Raw genomic sequence first — 21,704 nt, forward strand, 5'->3', positions numbered from 1 at the left:
ATTCTTTCTGTAATTGAACCAAAAACACTTACGCTCACTGCGCTCGCGCTTTTTTATTGTTGTATTTTATCTCACTGTCAAATTGAAAGGTGAAATTCCACTAACCAGGTAATTAGCCCATAAAGTTGAGCGAATGTTATTTTCCTCATGACAGGATTCAGTTCCGGCCCTGATAAAACCTCTCCCGAAATCGATTCCTGGCTACGGCCATAGTATTGATACTGTGAAGGTGGAATTACAAGTTAAATGTAAATTTAAGTTAAAATGCAAAGATTGTATGCATGAAATGTATAACATTTTGCTTTACAAAACTAGAGTTTTTAAAAGCTATTTAAATAAATAAATCTTTTATTTAAAATCACATTGCAAACACAGTTCACCAATCAAGACACGGCAACATACAGAGAAAAAATACAAAACTTACAAATAAACTGAAATATCTAAATAGGCTTTCCATGCATTTCAGAGAGAACCACCGCCTATTTCTTCAAATACTTCAAATTTTTAAATTTCTTCAAATCTAAACCCCGTATTTTTGATGGTGGTAGCCTGTAAATCAAAAAGAGGCAGGTGGCAACCCTACTTGCCACATGACATTACAGAATGAAAAATTGTTTTCATTACTCGGTAAGCCTACTGCCATAGTTTCACAGAAAGTGTGACGGTAGTTGTGACCTCTGATTGGTCGACTCTCTTTCACTATTTGCTAAAATTGATGATTGCAACAACAATTTTTTCTTTTTTGTAATCAAAAACAGAACACGGACGTCAAACAGGTTGACTAATTGCAATCATTTCTGACCGGCTAACATTGTTCCGCTAGTGGCTCAAACTCACTGTCGCAGCAAGAACATGGTAAATTCAGCCAATCACAGCAATTAGAATTGGTTATCACAAATGCACCGATCTAGGAACCGAGAATACACGAACCAGGGCAGATAGAGATGAGAACAATAATATCATACGTAGGAAATCGACGGGGGATCGTTGACAATGATCCTCTTAACTGTCTAGTATATTTTGACAACAAACAGCCAACTCGCTCCAACAATGTGCGGGACTTCAATTACTTTTATACATGGCATAATATTATATATGAAATCTTTGAAAAGAGCAACCGCTGTATTTCTTGCTGGTTCTTCTCGATATGAAGGCATTCTGAATCAGTGGTAGATGCTCTTGAGTCTTGTCGATTCAAAAGTACTTGTAAAAGTCTAATCGAATAAAAATATTTTGAATACCTTAGTCCGCCAGCGCCGGACGTTTCCGAAGCGAGGAAGTTCCGGTCGGTCCACTCGTCCTCGTCGATCTCGCGCGCGCCGCCGTCCGACAGCTCGAGGCTGATCCGCTCCGGCGTTGCCGTCGGCGCCGCGCTGGGGCCCGCGCGCGGCGCCGCCGAGTCCGTCGCCGTTACGCCCGTGTGACGCAGGCAAACCAATCTCGTGCCGAAAAGCTCCGTCGTATAGTTCCTGGTTGCGAGTTTTATTTATCACTAGCTGATGCCTGCGACTTCGTTCCCGTGGATAACGGTTATTAAAAATCCCGTGGAATCTCATTGATTTTCCGGGATAGAAAGTAGTGTATGTGTTAATCCAGGATATAATCTATCTCCATTCCAAATTTCAGCCAAATCCGTCCAGTAGTTTTAGTGTGAAAGAGCAACAAACATACGAACACACGAACTTTCGCCTTTACAATATTAGTAGTAGATAAAGTAGGATAATCAACCCATTGCTGGCTCATTACTGAGCATTGAACAAACGAGAATCTGTGCGATCCGTACTTTTGAGTCGAACACAGCAAATGTTTGGGACGCGTAATCCAGTACGTAAATACATTCTAGATCACTCGATGTACATAATTGGAAACACAGTATGACTACCCATATTATAAATGGCAAAGTATGTTTGTTTGTTAGGTTACTGGTTTGTGTAGGCAAAATCCGATAGCAGACGGACGCGCGCTATGACTGGTTAAGACATTTCGAAAATAAGTAAACAGTAAACACCCACCCGGGTCTAAGTATGGTATCGCAGACGGCACACTTGAAGCACGCGCGATGCAGATGTAGCCCGTCAGCCACGACGCCCTCCGCGGCGAACACGGTCGAGCCGCACGCCGCGCAAGCTGCCCCGCTCGCGGCGACCGCAGCGCTGCTCCACGGCTTCTTCGGCTGCGCTCAAACAAATATAATGCGTATAAAATGAGAACTCATTCGCCATTTTAACTTTATGTGTCAGCTGTCATGTCAAAAGATTTTGGTCCCTATTTTAAAGGTGACATGAGTGAGTTTTCATTTTGTACAGACTATACTCGGTTACAGGCTGAGAACATATTTCTCTTTCATTCTCCCACTTGCTCGGAAATTGCTTCATTACTTAAAAATAAAAGGTCAATCGGTCTGCACACACGCCAGCAATTTTGAACAGGACAGTAATATAAATTGCTGGACAGTTTCAAACTGGTGACGTGGTTCTTTAAATGTATACCAACATAAATTAGCACAATACAGAGTACATTGAATATAGTACTACCGTGATTAGGCAAACACCACACATATCTGGCATATTTGGCATGCCGGTATGAAGTATGGATGGAGTGTGGATGGCATATTTGCTGTTCACACACATAACAAATATTTCTGCGACTGTGGCGTAGTCGCAAAACGAATAGTAACGTAGAGTGGTTCTGCCATTACAAAATAATCTGAGCCTGACTCTTGTGTCTGTTAACTTTGTCCAGTATGATTTAAACTAGCTATTATGACTATATATGATAGAGACTAGCAATTATGTAAGGAGTTATAAAATTGTAAACATTTATTTTTAGAAAATAAATTGAAATTGAATTCGAATTAGCTAATAGGTACATGTCTTACCTCTTCTTTTTTGTGCTCCTTCTTTTCCGAATCTGGTTCACACTTTTTGATGAACTTCGTAGCAAGTTTTGCAACCTGTAATGTGCAATATTGTTATTTCGTCTGCTTTAAAAATTTAACATGTATTAAGTTTAATTTTATTGCAATAATTAATATCATATCTTACCCTCTTAGTACCAAGGAGTGGACGTCCGGAATCATTAAGTTGTTGATCTATTTTATGTATGGTTTCATCTATATCACCCCATTTGTCTTCGTTTGGATCACCTTCCTTCAGCCGCCGCTGACGACGCAGAAACTGTTCATAGAATACGATGATAAAGAAAAGCTAATGATTCTATATAAAACGATCGCAGTGGTGCAGTGAATTCGCAGCTACTTCTAGTGCGATCACAAATCGTGTAGTACTCTCGTTTTGAACATTAAAATAGTAATTTTTACTATCCTTTGGAACTAACTATTACTTTAAATACTATTGATAAAGATACCGGCTCCGAAACAGCTGTTTGGTGTGGCGGCCATTATATTTCCGCACTGGCACTGGTGCGAATATCAATATTTCCGCACAGCACATAGTAGATGATGATGCAGCCAGAGCTATTCACTCTTCTTTTGAAGATCCCAAAATAGAAATTGAAGGGAAAACGTAAGTCCGAAGGGCATCCCATATTGTAGCAGAGCGTATTAGAAACGAAGAAGCGAAGAATAAGGAGTTTTTTTTTTCAAAGAAGTGCAGACCTTCACAATGGGTTGTAAAATTCTACTTTATAGTTTTAATAGCGGTGTTCCGATCCATAAGCACAAACATTGACGCAAACGTTCAGATTGTTCGCTTTACTAAGAAGAAGAGCTTAGGGGTATAACCTATGTTTGGAAAAGATATATTAATTTAAACAACTTACTTGTTCTCTATCCCATTTAGGGACCTTCTCTGCGGTTTTACGCTCGGGCCGGCCGAGTCTGTTCTCCATGATCTTCTGCTCGATCAGTTTCACATTCCAGTCTTCTGGTTCAATTTTTCCGACGGAACGCATAAGATCCCGCGGCTTGGATGGAGGAGGCGACACGGCGGGCGCTGCCGGGTGAGCGAGCTCCGCCGCCAAGCGCGCCACGCGAGCGCCGCCGCCCGCTGCCCTGCTGACACCGCCGACGGCACGCCCCTCTTCCTATCATACCATCGATTTACATTTATGTCTCAGATCAACAATTTTATAGTTTGAGGGCGACTTGCACGAAATTATCAGTTCTAGTATTGTTGGCATTATCCCACGCGATTTGTACAGTAATTAATTAGATAAGACTACCTTTAAGATTTATTGTAATATTTTCAAAAAAACTTCACCAATTAGTGAAATCAAATAAGTTAACCACCAGTAGTTATGGCAGAGCTAATCGAAGTTTAGCATATATGTACAATGGACATAGTGAATTCTAGATCGGGATTTTGGTGCAAGCCACCCAATTTAATAAGCACACATTACTTTCCTGACGTAACAAATAGCCAATAACCGCTATTTTCTCAGCGTATTGTTAAGAAAATGTGGGTTAGTTTAAATTCCGTTGGCAAATCTAAAACTTTCTTATATCATATTTTGTAATAGTTATTTTCGCTAACATACGCAAATAACAGACCCACGATCAATAGGTATCCAGGAAAACAACCAAACCGCAAAGCTAACACCAAAGGTCACGTGCGACCAAAATGCTATTAATAAAGATAGACATATTCACACAGACACAGTTCAGGGTGACAGTTATGATCCGAGAGCCCGTGAACGCCAGACCTATTACAGTTTAAAAGCTGAAAATTTTCCTTCGCTCATGAAGAACTCTAAGTCGCGGTGGTTTTGACAGATATCAGGTGATAAACTTGTATAAAATTGCGGGACAAAAACACTATAGTATAAAGTGTGACTTTGTTCTATAGAATCACAAAAAAAAATACTAAACAGATCCTAATGATTAAAGATGTTTTCCGAGCAGCCAGACCGTTTCGAGGTTCTAAAATGATTAAAGAGCATGTGAACGTGCAAACGTGGAGTTGTAAGCGAGTGCCACTGTAATAGCTCGCTTTTACGGAATAGTAGATGGCCAGTACCGAAATTAAAAAAAAAAAAAATTGTAATAGTGTGCAGTAATAGATGTGTTAAAAGATAAGTAGAAGGGTGATTGCGGATAAAAAATTGTAATTTTTACATTATGCCGTTGGTCCAGCGTTCACAGACTTTTTAACCGACTTCCAAAAAGGAGGAGGTTCTCAATTCGTCGGGATCTTTTTTTTTTTTAATGTATGTTCCCCGATTACTCAAAGACCCCTGGACCGATTTGGAATTTTTTTTTTGTTTGAAAGGGCATACTGTGCAGGTGGTCCCATATAAATTTGGTGAAGATCTGATGAATATGGAGAACAGAACTCCTCAATGGATAAGAGCTAATTGCTCGTGATCAGTGTAATAGCTTAGAAAACAGTAGGGTTTTAACTGGGCATAGCATATTATAGTACAGTGGGGCCACTAAAAATTGTGAAATAAAAAATTTTCAAAAGAAAAATAAAACCGACTTCAAAAACCAAAAACACTAAAAAGTAATAGAAAATAATTTTTGCTTAGCTACACGTGTAATGTACCTAGGTATGAAGTCGGGCGAGCTTCACTCTTGGATTTCTAATTTTGTTTTAATATACTCGCTCGACTTCATACCTAGGTACATTACACGTGTAGCTAAACAAAAATAATTTTTTACTTCTTAGTGTTTTTGGTTTTTGAAGTTGGTTTTATTTTTCTTTTGATTTTTTTTTATCTATAATGTTATATCATGCACACACTCTGAGCTCAAATCAATATTAAATAAATTAGTTTTTATGCGCTACAAAGATTATTTATTTGGATATATTTTTAGATATACTTTAGTGTTGTATTGTGGCCCGTTATCTCACTACAGTTCGCAAGTGTTACCATGCATCGTACAGCACACAGTCACACATATATCTCACGTAATGCTGTAATTTTCTCTCCAACTTTTTGACTCTCTCGTCAAATTGAGGCGCACTGGCCCTGTACTGTTGCAAACCATAGTCATTCTCTAAATCCGCAGACGGAGCGAAGTCTGGTCGAGGTTCCGCTGCCAACATTTGTAGACTCTTTTCGAAACGTTGCTTCATAATCTCGCGCGCCATTTTTCTCTTTCCACAACTCTTAGGCTTTTTTTCTTCGCCATTTTTTTTATTCATCATATCCGATACTCTTTGCATCCTAAAAGCCATTTCACCAGAGTTTCTCCTCTGAGAAACGTATTCGGGACTCTGGCGAGTGGTATTAATGCCTTGAATCAAATCGGATACGCGTTTTCCGCGTAGGGCCAATTCAGGGTTACCGATCGAGTGGGATCGCTTCGACCTCTCTGGACTGGGCGTGTCGCGCCGCTTTCCCTCCATTATATCAGCCATTCTTTGCCATCGTAAAGCCATTTCAGGATTATCCATTATTCGTGAACGAACAGAATTTGCTTCCGGACTCGTTGTGTGCCTTTCATTTCCTTCAAACAGTTGTGCCATACGCTTCGTATTGACCGCCATTTCGGAGGAACCGATTGAATTAGATCGACCGTGAGGCAAACCAGTTTCTGGACTTTGCGAAAAACGTTTCATTTCTGTGCCTACTACTTCTGACAGTCTCCGTGGACGAGAAAGTGGAGTTTCAGTAGAAGCAGAACGTACGAAGTCTTTATGCTTCACTCTGTCAGGTGGATACCACGAATTCTGCGAGAAATTTGTTGCTACGACCGTGGCATCGGTGTCTTCAGAATAATCAAAATCCGGAACTTTTATTGTGTCTGGATCTAAGCCCTTCAATTTACGAGGAGGTTTCTGAGGCGCTTTTTCATTCACTTTATTTTGGAAAAATTGTGGCAATTTTTTCGCTAATTTTGATTTCACTTTCGATCTTGTACCGCCTTGCAATAGCTGTGTCAAGGAATCCCTTAACATCTTTGGATCTGGAGAATCCTCTGGATCCAACAAATTTAGGATTTGTTCCTGAAGCTCCCTCTGCTTGTCAGTATTTTGTTCATCGTTCGTGACGACGTCGTGTCCCTCGATAAGACGTGCTAGCTGTGTGATGTCATTAAGATCTAATTTTCCAATCTTTTTCCTTATATATTCAGCAGGATCGTTACTTACTTGTTGAGGCCGGAGTGAGCGTCGCTTTCTCCTGTAACTCGAATGAGATTCGGTATCACCAGCGTCTAGAAAAGAAAATTAAGGTTATACATCAGTCTTCTTTGATTGGAATAGACATGTAGCAAGACTTATTAAAATACTTTATGAAGAAACACTAATTCTAATATAAAACGTACTTGAGTATGGACGCTCCGTAACATTTCGATTACTCTTCTCCGACTGCTGACTCTTTTTAATCTGAAAATAACAAACTAGGCAATTAATTATTGAAAACTATAGGATGCCCGTAGCTTCGCCCGCGTGGATTTCGGTTTTTTTTATCCCGTATGATTTTCCGGGATAAAAAGTAGCCTATGTCCTTCCGTGGGATGTATTCCAAGTCTGTACCAAATTTCATTAAAATCGGTTCAGCGGTTGGGCCGTGAAAATGTAGCAGACGGGCAGACAGACAGACAGACAGAAAGACACACTTTTGCATTTATAATATTAAGTATGGACTATCTGACGCCCGCGACTTCCGCAACTTGACGTCCGCGTGGATTTAGATTTCTAAGAATCCCGTGGGAACTCTTTGATTTTCCAGGATAAAAAGTACCCTATGTCACTCTCCAGGTCTTGAACTATACCTATGCAAAAAATCAGGTTGATACGTTGCTCCATTACGCGTGATCGAAGGACAAACAAACACACTTTCACATTTATAATATGTGAAGTGATTGCGTTTGCAATTTGCTATGCAACGTATCAGCTATCTTTATAGGGCTGCTGCCCAAAAAAGGAGTGTAATGTTTTTGGGGTTCTTGTATGAATGTATGTACGTATGTATCTTCTAAATGTTTCTTTATCCCACCGTAACTTCTAAATGCCGGAACAGATTTGGATGAAGGGGGTATCGTTAAAATCCTTGCATCATCCCGAGTGACACTATTATAATTTTTTTGAAAAAAAAACAATGTGGCAGGGCAGTTATGTTTTTAATTTTTTTAATTAAAGTTGCCTGGTGAATACTGCTTTTTTCTAGTTTTGTGTGCAATAAAATTTTGACATATGAAAATGAAAGTGATGACAACCTGCTCGAACATATCTGTCTTGTGGTATACATGAGGCACTTCGCCCTTGAATGCCTGATACACACGCAGCAGGTAACAGCGCAGTGTCGGCTCGGGGACGAGCTTGTCGGATTCACTCGTAATGAACGGTGGTATTCCTGTTCAAATATCAGAATAGTTATATTCATAATAATTAGATACGGTCGCTATGGGTCTCATGAGAAAGCTCAGACCCACTCAGTGCGAAATGGAGGGAGCTATTCTTGGAGTGTCTCTACGTGATCAGATAAGAAATGAGTAGATCCGTAGGAGAACTAGAGTAACAGATTAAGTTCAACTCGAATGACACTTGGCCGATTTTTTTTTATTCTGACCCAATTAGCCCTTGACTGCGATCTCGCCTAGTGGTAAAGTGATGATGCAGTCTAAGATGGAAGCGGGCTAACTTGGATAGGGTGTCGCAGCCGCTTGGCAGCATGGCTTTGCCGGTAGGCTGGCCGAAACCTCCACCAGATCAGAACAGAGACAATTTAGAAAATTTATATTCCAAAATTACCCCTGCTGGGAGTGGAACCCGGACCTTCTTCTTAGACCACAGCACTCACCACTACGCCAGGGAGGTTATCATTTCCTAGAAATTCTTTAGAGTGACAGATAATACATATTTCAAATAAATAAAAAATAAACTTACCAAGTTGGTGTTGGAAGATGCTATATACAGATCGTGGCGACGAGTCGGCCTGCAGGAGATCCGGCCGGTAGCGACGCATGAGCGCGCAGAGTGCGGGGGCGCTGGTGGCCGCGCGCATGCCCGGCTCCGAGTACCCCACCCAAGCCACCAACGCTTCCTCGGATATTTCCGGTTCTACACATATTTTCACAAATATTTTCGTACAATGCTTATAACACGATGCATATTTTTTTATTTTCAGGGGCCGTCTCATCAGACTGTAAGAGTAAGGAAAAAGACAGTGCGCCTGTGTTTACGCACATACTTATGCATCATAATACATAGTTATTGACCTCCGAAATCCAGTCATGACAAACAGTTATTATTATATGAGGCTGGTAACGCATCGCTACACTATTTGTATTTGTTGCATATTTATCCCCCTGGGAGGGGAAATCCTCATGGATCTTGGCATGCCCTAATCACATTTTATATAATTATGTCTTAGTGATTTAAATTTTCGATGACCTCAATCCCACCTGGAAGTGATGGTGTGGTCTAAGATAGAAGCGAGCTGACCTGGAAAGGGTATGGCAGTCCTATTGACTCTACACCTATTCTGCATGTACCCGTGGTGAACCGCTCGAAAACAGGCTACAGCGTTTATAATTACGCTAGGTCGACAACCTTACAGGTCAGTTAACGAAAGAGCTGCCATATACAGCTCATTTAAAAAAAACTACTTATATTATTTTACGAGGTTGCGCCCGAGATGTTTTCAGCGCGTTCTGGACCACAACTTTTCATCCAATCCAATCATCAGATCCAATTTTCTCAAAAAACATTTTTAATTTTATCTTAAAATAAAATTATCGGTAGACTGCTGGTAGACTGAGTGGCGGTTCAAAAACAAAAATCACGCTGTATTTCATAATAATGTAAAAAAATGTTTCTGCAAATAAAAATCTTGGATAGTACTCAAAACAAAAGAATGACTCTGTCACGCTCTTATGCCTGGCCGCGTGCAAGAAAGACAGAAACAAGACTTTTCATGACACTTGCGCTTATTCACAGACACAAGCGCAAAGTGTGAATGTGATGTACGTGCCAGCTCCTGTGAATGGCTCCTGTCAAATGTTATCATGGTAAAAGGAAGATCTAATGTGCGAAACACAATATCGATGCTTACCACGACGCCTTCTCTTAGCCGGCGGAGTCGCGTCGAGAGGCAACGGTTCGTCGGAGTCATAAAGGGCTGTCACCCGATGCGGAGTTACCGCCGCTCTATTCAGGTTGGGATATCGAGTGCACGGGTCAAGAGTGTATGTCCCGAAGTCCCGGTGAAGATTTTCCGGAGTTGTTTGCGCTGCAACAATTGTTTCTTTTTACCCGACTACGGCAAAGCCGAAAGGAACAGTTATGATTTTAGCAGTCTATGTATGTATGTATGTGTGTATGTGTTTGTATCCAGATTCTGTGTGTTCCACCGTAGGGCCTACACTTTGATGAATGAGGTGTCAATCGATTCTTTGTGAAGGCCTGGGTGACATAAGCTATATTTTATACGAAAAAAGTCGGCCTGACGGATGTTACATCAAAAAAAGCGAGGGGCTTAATTTTTTTAAATAAAACTTTTTCACCTAATCGGATCATATTGACAGCTACAACGTCAAAATGTGGCGGCCACGGTGGTCCTTTCTTATATTGTATGCGTTATATTATATACATTTTCATAGTAATTACATATAAAGATACTGCAAAATACATTATAAATGTACATTGAAATTGAAATTGTTATTTTCTCCTTCTATGTTACAAGTTGGTCTAAAGTGTATAAACGTTGGAACATTATCATACACTTACAAATTATTTTAGAGTAGATTCTAGATAAGTATTAATTTTTATGTTTAAATACAAGATTCAAAATGTCGAATCGTCCCTCATATATGAATGCTTCTACTGTGAAAGAATCACTGTAACATCGGGAGCGAGATGAGAGTGCAGCGAGCTTGTTGTCACTCTTAGACCAGAGACTGAAAAGGTAGTAGTTGGAAGGAAATGTATTTCGCTCACCCAACAAGCGATAAACGGATTCTCGCTCAGCTATGAGTTGGAGCGGGTGCAGCGGTGGGTTCTGGCCCCAAGCACGCACGGTCCAGGCGGCGTCCAGCGCGGACAGGAAGCCGCGCGCGCAGCCCGAGCCCGTAGGCCAAAAGGGCTCCAGCAGGCTGTCTCCAACCAGTTGACAAAGGAGGCGTCGGCCACGTCTCTCGTAGACCTGCAATAGTAATATAATATGCATATACTCAGTGATATACGATGTACTGCACTATCACTATTATAAGTTACGTCGATCTAATTTGGAATAGCGCGAAAATATTTTAGCCAATCATAGCGCGCCTGCGTCCGCTATTGATTGTTGCCTGTATAAATCATCGACATGTTCTGTCATGATATGCGCGAATTATAAGCGAGATAGCAAGAGTCTATGTTGTTCTTGTGTTAAAGATCCTAATGTCAAACAAAAAGGTATACATTTCCTTGGTGTACATTCGGTTTTAGTCGGCGTTAAGTCACGTGTTTTCTGTGCTAACGAATTTTGCCGACGCGACTCATAACAGCGGTAGAACTGTACTTACGTACTGGATGACGCATCCCGAACAAACCAACAAACAAACATACAAAACCTATAAACGAACAAACAGACATATTTTCGCATTTTTTCGTTATAGATCTGATATTATGCCAAATTAACAGTTATTTCTTCTTTCTGATATGTGTACAATATAAAACTTACCATACTGGCATTCTCCGCAGCGTACATGGATGTAAAGTCAAACAGGGCAACATCGGGTTCGCCGTAGTGATTGAGCGCAAAGTCCAGCCGCGGCAATCGATTATCGGTGGAGAACCGAGCTGCCTCTTGCGCGTACCTCATGAGCGCTGCGCGGTCCATATTCTCCGCGCTCAGCAAACGCGATATTTCACCGTAATCCTGCGCGGAAAAATACAGACTTATGGCGGAACATGGGCATTCGGGGAATGGGACTTTCAAGGGCGTAACGTTTGTTATTGCCTTTCCTATCACATATAAAAAAAGCATATTATAATCGAATCCATCTACAATATAAGCGCATTACAAGCGCAATGTGTGAATGTGTTGTAATTTCCAGCTCTTATTAAAATGGATGTACCCGAATCCAGGCAAGGATGCATCTGATCCGAAGACTTGATTAACTTTGCACATTCAATTTACACTAGGTCGAATTCGAGAGACATCTGTATGAGGATAAACCCGCTAATAATATCAGAGAAAACATATCTGGGGAAACCTACTTTAACCAGAGCAGTGACGTGATTTCGTCAAAAAAAAAAATGCATATTAGAGATTGTAAAAACAATTTAACAGCACATTTTATGACTAAAATTTTAAGCTGACGTATACCCTAGTAAACCGTGGTTCATGCATAAATGCAACACTTTTTTTGTGCACACTGTTTCCGCATTTCAGCTGCAAGTTATTCCTATTAATCTAGGTATGGTCACATCAAAAATTTATTCATGTAGTTCAACTGTACAAAACATTGTCAGATGCTGAATTAAACTAATTTTAAAATAGAAAAGCGAATCATTTTGATACTTACATTTAAAAGGACGCCTTTATCAATGAGACTTTGCTTTTTCGCAGTCATTACAAAGTAGTGCGTGTCATCCTTGTAATACACGATATTTTCCAGGTCAATACCAGTCTCACGCTTCAAATCCTTAAAAAATTTCTGGTTGAATATGTATGCCACTCCACTGATTTCAGGCACCTGAAAATGTGATGAATAGATACATAATTTAAATGCTCAAAAGATTTGTTCAATGTTTCTGTTCGTGTTTTATTCATAAATGTACGAGACAAAAAGACCACAGGCACAAGTTGCAACAGTCATGTAGCGGCATGCCTCAAATGCTCTTTTGAAGATATCAGTAAAGTTTGTCCCAAATAGCTCGGCAAGCGTTGATAAATGTATTGACGTTTGCAAATGGTACCAATATCCTTTGATGTTTTTACGAAAACCCACAAAAATTTGCAAGCCAACCAGTGCTGGCCACACACGGCAAATGTACGTCAAGCAGCCCTGTACAGTGTACACGTACATCGAGTGTATTTCGATTGTTCTTATTAAATACTACATAGAGTAAGTGTAAAAATATTTGCCCTCAGAAATTACTCTACTGTTATTAGAGATCATTATTTAATTGTAATAATAATAATGAATTTTAGCCACAACAACTACTTACACAAAACATCACATCATTTTATTACTACAGTCCAAGACCCTGTTATGCCCGATTACCTTTAAAAACTCTTTTTAGAGCACTCTACAAATTAAAACAATAGGCTCACGACTGGCACCCAAAGTCACAAGGTTTGGCAGTTCTAAATTATTTTTGTCCTTTTCTTATAAGAAAAAGATGGGAATATTCTAAATTTTTTTTGCACATAGGAACAGTACTATCAGACAACGCACAACTAAACACACAGAGCACTAAGAAAGTATTTTTGAAAATTCTCTCCATAAGAAGGTTAAATAGAGGATGAAATTTTGTGTGGAAGATTGTTAATTAAGAAGTTAGAAAAATCATTTCGAATTTAAGCTTCTGCTTATAAATAAAAACCGGCCAAGTGCGAGTCAGACTCGCGCACTGAGGGTTCCGTGCTCAGGTATTCTTTCCAACATTTTGCACGATAAATCAAAAACTATTATACATACAAATAAATAAAAATCTGTTTTAGAATGTACAGGTAAAGCCCTTTCATATGATACCCCACTTGGTATAGTTATCTTACTTTGAAAATTGAAACACATTTTTTAATTGTGTAACCACAAATTCGCGGTTTTCAGATTTATTCCTACTATAATACCTACCTACCTGCCAAATTTAATGACTCTAGGTCAACGGGAAGTACCCTATAGGTTTCTCGACAGACACGACGGACGGACGGACAGACAGACAGACAACAAGTGATCCTATAAGGGTTCCGCTTTTCCTTTTGAGGTACGGAATCGTAAAAACCCTAAAGAAACTTACCGCAGCCTCTTGTTCCGTGTGGCGATTAATGAAATTCGCCGTAATGGCCATGGCCAGCTTGCCGCGGAACTCCTTCCGCTTGAAGCCCTGCAGCGTGTTGCGCTTGCCGTCGGCGCCGATCAGCACATCGAACTCGTACTGCGCCACGGGGTGCTCCGCCGGGCTGACGCGCGCACGCCATCCCAATGCTGTTTGTTGGGATTTGTGCTCCATTGTAATCATCACACTAATATTATAAAGGCGAAAGTTTGTATGTGTATGTGTGTGTGTGTGCGTGCGTGCGTGCGTGCGTGCGTGCGTGCGTGCGTGTGTGTGTGTGTGTGTGTGTGTGTGTGTGTGTGTGTGTGTGTGTGTGTGTGTGTGTGTGTGTGTTTGTTACTCCTTCACGCAAAAACTACTGAACGGATTTGGCAGAAATTTAGAATGGAGATAGATAATATCCTGGATTAGCACATAGGCTACATTTTATCCCGGAAAATCAAACAGTTCCCACGGGATTTTGAAAAACTTAAATCCACGCGGACGAAGTCGCGGGCATCGGCTAGTTCTCAATACATTTGCTCACTAACAAATCCTAAATACCGTGGTTAGTTTTACGTTGTTTGCTTATATTCTGCTTCTGCGTAATCTTTAGTAATAGCCCAGTTTTATTTTACCAAAATTATTGCATACCACATAGCCTGAAGAGGTTTTTTTATGTTCGCGACAACCTAATAGAAGCACTTTCCTTGGACGTCACTTATGGTCCCACAGTTATTAGGAAAGAAGTTCAAAAATGAGTTTAAGAAGAAGCTCTTACTACACCGCAGCAAAAATGTAGATTTCTTATCGAACAGTTAGTAGATGGCCACCTATACGAATCGTGCGGAATTATTTTGATATGGAACAAGTTCGGTAATTTAACGCTATTCAAATGCTAACAGGCAAGACTTATGTGGCCAATATGGTCGCCAAACAAAACAACTGTTTTGAGGCCATCATTTATAGAGATATTTTTATAGTAGCATGTTGTCAGTAAATAGTGATTAAAATCTGTATTGGATTTACCGCACGAAACTTATAAAATGGCACGCGATTCTATAGCTAATACAATATGCAGCAGACTAATTACACTATAAATATAATCGTAAAAATTTTGTTAGAAGTTCCCGAGCTGTGACAGGAGTTTAATCAAACCACGACACGCGGTAATAAATATTCTACAGTTTTAACAGCTGTATCATAAGAACCAGTTTATAAGCAAATCTTTTTTTTTATTCCATTATAACTTACCCCTTGACTGCGATCTCACCAGGCGGTAAGTGATAATGGAATCAGATGGAAGCAGACCAAATACGCGGGAGATTTTATTTAATTACTTTGGAGTAAAGAACCACACATTATTTTATAAGACAGACTCGTACATCAGACTGGACTATAAATTATATTAATAAACATACTCACTTTCTGATTTTTCAGTTGTTGTAGGCTCTAAATGCTCTTCAAAGCTTACTCCTTCATGAATTTCTACACCTAGCAAGAGCGACACCTGTAGAACAGATCATTTACTGTCGTATTAGCATTTTCACGTCTTTTTATGTATACATATACACATAACTTTAGAGAATGTTTCCACACTTTTACCGTATGATGGCCAAAATTTTGATAATATTTGATCATTAACGAATAATTGAACTATAGAATAGGCCATTCTAAAGAGACACTTTTGTATTTTACAAAAGTACTGACTACATTATACCGTTAACTCTGATACATTTTACAAAAGGCCGCTATATTGAACACTGACACGTTTCAACAAAGAGTAACTTGATATTTTATAGAAACTTGTTTTCTTATAACAAATATCAAATTAAACATATTTTATTTAAAACTAGAGGATGCCCGCGACTTCGTCCGCGTAGATTTAGGGTTTTAAAGGTTGTGCGGACTGTTTGACTTTCCAGGATAAAATGCCTATGTCAATTACAGGGACCCAAGCTACCTCGGTACCAAATTTCATACAAATCGGTTAAGCGGATGGGCTTTTAGGAATCCCGTGGGAACCCTTTGATTTTCCGGGATAAAAAGTAGCCTATGTCCGTCCCCGGGATATAAGCTAACCCTGTACCAAATTTCATCAGAATCGGTTAAACCGTTGGGCCGTGAAAAGGAAGCAGACAGACCGACAGACACACACTTTCGCATGGATTTTTCAATCTCAAAAATAATCTATTAAAATAGTTCTTTTAAAAAACCAATTACCTTAAGTAGAATACACTGTAATTGCCTTATACTTATATGATCGATCGAGCCAGCGCAGAACTTGCCAAAGAACTTCTTAGCACCCAGAGCTTTTAAATCGTGAATAACGAAGGGCCACAGGTGTAACACGTTGTTTCTGGAAAGGCGGTCTCGTTTCTCAATTACAACCTATAAAAAAAATAAGGCCGCTTTAAATTTTAGTCGTCATTTCATCCTAGCTTTCACACGCCACGGTCTTGCACCAGCAACCTGTCTTGCTTAGTACAACATGGCAGCAATATATCACTAATAAAACAGGTAGTTAAGTCTGAATACGAGTCGTGTGACAGCATCGGGTACAAAAGCAGACCTGAGGAACTGTGCCCATGACTGTATCTGCGCAGACCGACATGTTGAAATTTCAGATTGGACTACTTGTTTTGCGACTTTCAAATGAATCATTAGAACTCGAAAAACATTTTAATAAATAATTACATGAACATGGTTAGTAAAAATACTACAATTTAACTGTAGGTATCTTTATAATATATAAATAAATAAAAGGAGAAACAAATTGATTGGCTGACTGATATATCGATCGATACAGCTGAAACCGCTGGATCTAGAAACTTTATATTTGCATGACGGTTCTGTTTTTAAAGTTGACCCTCACTAAGTGTCGATTTTCAGATCAATCTCTAATATCATTTTATCAAAAACTTATAACGTGTATGGTTAAAACATTTGAAACACAATTTTTAAATTAATTTAATTCTAACTTGAATTGTAAATTAGCCGCAAGTGTAAGTAGCGCATAACTTTCATTTCATAAGTTATATTTTTAATTGTATTTTTCCATTTTTGAAAGGGAGTTAGGAGATCACTGAGTATAAAATTATGTTAATCATACATTAATTACTTGTATATGTTACGCGATACATAAACTTTTATGCTGTTCAAATTCCGTTTATAATACCAATTATATTATCAAGACAAAAGAGTTGACGAAATTCTTCCAAAGAGCTGCACGCGGCCAATAGTTCCATCTGGCGCTGATAGGAATCCAATTATTGACCGAGCCACATCTCAAAGCCAGCTTTCCAAGGTTATTTAGGTGAATTTGAACTTGTCTATCTGTCTGTCCTTCTGTCAGAGCCTTATAACTTCTAGAATTCATGAAATCATGAAATTTGGTAGCTAAGTAGGTCTTATAGCACAAGCAAAGAAAAAAATTCGGTAACCGTGAATTTGTGGTTACAATGTGGTTACAATGAAAATGTGTTAATGAGCAAATAATTAGTATTATCAATTTTTAAAGCAAGATAACTATATCAAGTGGAGTATCATATGATAGGGCTTTATTACCTGTACATCCTAAAACAGATTTTTATTAATTTTTATGCATAATAGTTTTTGATTTATCCTGCAAAATGTCAGAAAAATACAAGAGTACGGGAGCCTCGGTGCGCGAGTCTGATTCGCACTTGGCTGGGTTTTAACTTACTTTTCTCAAAAATATACTAGTGTGAACCAAGGCCCGTAGAAGCATAACAGAACTCAAATGCTCGTTAATAAAGACGCGTGCCGTGAGTCATATTATACCGTAAAAACTTTCTTCAGATATATTGCATTGCCTGAACGGAACTACTTAGCTTCTTACATAAATAAGATTTTACGATGTGGTTTTCCTATTTGAATCTATAATAACATTCGTTAATAATCTTGTCCTGTGTTTTAAAATAAATGATCGCAAAACGCAAGAAATAGTCAAATTATCGTTAATTTCATTCAAATTTATTACTTAATCTATTAGTTATAATACTACACTGATAAAAAAAAACCGCCATATCCCTTTCAGGTTAGCCCGCTTCCATCTTAGACTGCATCATCATTCACCACCAGGTGAGATTGTAATCAAGGGCTTACTTTGAAAGAGATTAACTCTTTAAGTCTTTCCCGCGCTAACAGAGTGCGGGATAGCGCGGGAGACGTGCGGGTGTGTGGGGCGCCCCCCCCCCCTCCCCCCCGCCTTCTACCCCGATTGCCATCTCAACCTGTCGCATAATAATGCAAAAAATCACGACGATCCTTTGCTCCTTTGTGGCGTGATTGCAGGACAAATTAACAAACCAACACGTACTTTCGCATTTATAATATGGGTGATTCGTTCCTACCTGTGCTTTATAGTAATTAATAACCGGTACCTAATCAGCTGGCAGCACAAACCTGTACTTCCGCGACTATAGCGATAATAATTCTACCCTTGGACACTACAGCAAGTGTGGGTGCAAAAGGTGTTAATCAAACAAAATGAAATGATTTTAATAAAAATACTAACCACTTTGGCACCAAGAAGTTGGCATTCAATAGCGGCTCGCAGACCGCAAGGTCCGGCACCAATTATGAGCACCTTATTTCGCTCACAAGCGCGACCTTTTCCAAACACTTTGAGATTAGCGCGAACGTCAAATTTTTTGAAGAGTGCTTGAGCTTTCCATGAGCTGGATAATTTTCCCTGAAATTCATAAATGTTTTGCATTCTAAAAAAACAATAATAATCATTAATCACACCACAAACAACCGAATTATTTTCTTGTCGCTGTACGGATTCATGTAATTGAGGTAACCAAAGTATAATAAAAGTATAATAATCTGCTAGCCCGGCCCCACCTACATTTTAATGCCTAAATAATATACTAAACGAATCAGGACGACGATGCAGTGATAGCTTGCTGGGTAGTGACGAAGCCTTCAATTCAGGGCTCTGGGGTTTGATTCAGGTCATGCATCTCTAACTTTTCAGGAATTAACTCCACTTTAAGCAAATAAATATCACCTGCTACAGTGAAGGAAAACGTCATATAATAATATGTGAGCTACAAGTTGAGATGATGAACGGCTTGTGCGCCACGTTGATGGTAGTAAATAGACCAGAAATCTTGTCGCAAGTTTCAACAAGTATGTTTATAGTTTTGGACAAATGGTATTGGGACGCATACTGTATAGACAAAAATACAATCATTTTTTGGATTCCATAGTGAATATGGAACTCTTATAATTATGGCCAGTCTATCTGTTTGTCAGCTATTTTAAAGATAAACTATAAGGGATGTAAGGTTTAAATTTAGTAGTACTATTATTATAGAAAACTTTTATTTTAAGTCCTAGTTCGCGCAGGTACATTCGAGTCGCACAAGTTATAAAATAAAAACTTTATCACATACCTTTAATTTTGGATAAAAATCTGGTAGTCGATTTGGTTTCAAATTGAGGGTGGCACAAATTTCCCGATGGAGTGCTAAAATTTGTTTCATGGTCCCCGCAGCACAAAATAGATCAAACATTTCGGCGGCTAGCGCGCACTCCGGAGGAGTCGGCTCCACCCGCCCACCGCGATTCATTGTAGGGGCTGCAAACAAAAAGTTCTTGAACATCAAACTTCATACATCAATATATACCATTGTGATTTATAAGCATTCCAACTTTCCAAGTATACAACACTGCCAATTCAACAATAGTTATTTGTTCAACAAGACAGCAAAGTTCTTTTTGTTGGGAGTGCCTAGTTTGAACCCCGAGCGTAGCAAGTGATTCTAAGTTAGAATCCTAGTGTAGTGAGGGATTCAAAGGCACAAGAAACAAAAACTTTGCTATCGTGTGGTACATACAACTTTTCACCTCAATAGCTAAAAAATACAAAATGTAATAAAACAGACTTATGTAATTGACAGTCAAGAGTTTAAATGTGAGCAAAAAAAATTTTTGCTTATGCTTATCGTCCATTTTATACATCCAAAAATTTTGGGTCCCCAAAAATTTTTTTTGCTATTGTATCGAGTGAGATATCAAATGAAAGAGGAAAGATTTCTGAATAATAAATATAGTACAATGTTGAAATACACTGAGCGACAGAATAACGTTTTACTACATCTATCACTCTCTATTGGCAGTTCGCGGTAGTAGTTTCATTTTAGTGCTGTTTAACTTTATGTTGTCCCATATAAATTCATAGTTCCCCAGGAATTTTGAAAAACTGAAATTCACATATCACCCCTTCACACCACAACTTATGAACCCATTTGGCTGAAATTTGGAAAGGAGATATCCTGCATTAAAACAAACGCTACCTATTATCTCATAAAAATCCATGGTTCCTACAGGAATTTGAAATCTAAAATTCACATGTTACTCATGTGTTTCTGGCCTCTTAATGTCACATTTTTATTTATTTTTTATTTCCTTCTGTAGCTTTTTATGTCCTAAGAAAATTTAAATGTATAGATTAAATAGGTAGGCATTGGCGAAAGTGACTTGCTTGCAACAACAATTTTGTCAGTTCATTGTCTCAAATGGTCTACCTAATTTTTTTTTCGAAGTGAACAATTATTCAAGGGTTGATTGCCATAGATACATTTAATTGGTGAATTTAAGAGACCATAAAGATGGTATTTTTGAAGATGTAACATCGTTATTTCAAATAAATGAAGTATGTAAGCCAAGCGGAGAGGAAAAAAGTGAGGTCTTGAAATTTGATGATATTCCAGCCAATTGTGCTTCTAGTAGATATAATGTAGAACACACAATTAGTATAACTACCTACTTATTTATATTTTTGAAAACATTTTTTTGTCAAGTACTTAATTGAATTGAAATTCATAGAAGTGGTATTTTAACCAAGTCTACAAAAATATTATTCAAGCTTTTCTCAAAAGATTACGCTAACTCAGTGCGTATTCAATGAACCTACCTAGGTACTTATAAGTGTTACACATTGATTGGGTGAATGGACTGAGATGTACCTATATTTAGAATTTCTTAATGTCTTGTAAATATAAGTAACTTGTAATCCTCATCTTAAATTGTCGTTCCGTTGAATAATCACAAAATAGTTTAAGTTTATTACAAAATATTTTTTTAATGGAAGGTACATAGAGCTATTTAGTTATGGCGTTACAACATACAATACATAGTTTTTTCACGGTATGACTTATTTTTAATCTAATCTAACATGTATTAATTAAGCTAACACTTTTTAAAATTTCACTTGGTTGAAGTAGGTGATGGCGATAAAATAATTAAAATAATGATAAAAAATACAAATACACTTGACTGACCTGACAAAAAATAGGGACTATGACCACCGACCAGAAGGCGAGGCTCCCTTCGATTTCCACTTTCCAGTGTTGTGTCTCTCAGTACCCCTTTAATCAATGTAGCTACTCTGTGGTCTGATTCTCCCCACCATTTCTTTCTCAACTGGTTTTACGGCTCTGGATTCTAGGCTTTTAGAGCCAGGTAGTTTAAAAATTTTCAAAAGAAAAAAAATTGGTTGTCTGTAAAGTCGGTTTACTGACGATAGTTGAACGCATAAAGCTATTATAAGACTAGAGGGGGTCATAGGTTGTTGCCGCTCTTGTACATCCATGTGTCAACTAGGTATTGTTATCTCCGTCTATTTCAGGGAACCTCCGTTCGGGTGAAAGCGATAGGTCATATAAGTCTGGCAACAACGCACTGTATGTGTAACTGGTGACAGTTACATGACACCATCGGAAGACAAAACATTGGAATTTGATTTAGTGTTTTTATAAAATTTTAAATATCACATAAATCTGGTTTAAAATAAAA

The 21,704-nt window shown here is 38.7% G+C and overlaps 1 protein-coding gene across 7 annotated transcripts in view; it reads right to left on the reverse strand.

The window, feature by feature from the left end:
* The window catches only part of LOC123880150 (F-actin-monooxygenase Mical), a 39,041-nt gene extending 17,776 nt beyond the window's left edge, over positions 1-21,265 (reverse strand). For 3 of the 7 annotated variants that reach the window (XM_045928099.1, XM_045928103.1, XM_045928098.1), the window contains exons 1-19: positions 20,824-20,878; positions 19,301-19,485; positions 18,415-18,591; positions 16,098-16,265; positions 15,300-15,384; positions 13,857-14,044; positions 12,419-12,589; positions 11,572-11,769; positions 10,848-11,052; positions 9,964-10,140; positions 8,796-8,969; positions 8,126-8,262; positions 7,232-7,292; positions 5,871-7,120; positions 3,781-4,044; positions 3,045-3,176; positions 2,879-2,953; positions 2,013-2,173; positions 1,242-1,469 (exon numbers count right to left, since the gene is read on the reverse strand). In XM_045928099.1, the coding sequence (XP_045784055.1) occupies positions 1,242-1,469; positions 2,013-2,173; positions 2,879-2,953; positions 3,045-3,176; positions 3,781-4,044; positions 5,871-7,120; positions 7,232-7,292; positions 8,126-8,262; positions 8,796-8,969; positions 9,964-10,140; positions 10,848-11,052; positions 11,572-11,769; positions 12,419-12,589; positions 13,857-14,044; positions 15,300-15,384; positions 16,098-16,265; positions 18,415-18,591; positions 19,301-19,485; positions 20,824-20,848 (4,061 nt within the window). In that variant the 5' untranslated portion in view covers positions 20,849-20,878. The other 4 variants (XM_045928100.1, XM_045928101.1, XM_045928102.1 and 1 more) reach the window with 4 other exon arrangements.
* Between the last annotated feature and the right edge of the window lie 439 nt (positions 21,266-21,704).

The sequence above is a fragment of the Maniola jurtina genome, chromosome Z (assembly GCF_905333055.1).
Source record: "Maniola jurtina chromosome Z, ilManJurt1.1, whole genome shotgun sequence".
In the NCBI taxonomy this organism is placed as follows: domain Eukaryota; kingdom Metazoa; phylum Arthropoda; class Insecta; order Lepidoptera; family Nymphalidae; genus Maniola; species Maniola jurtina.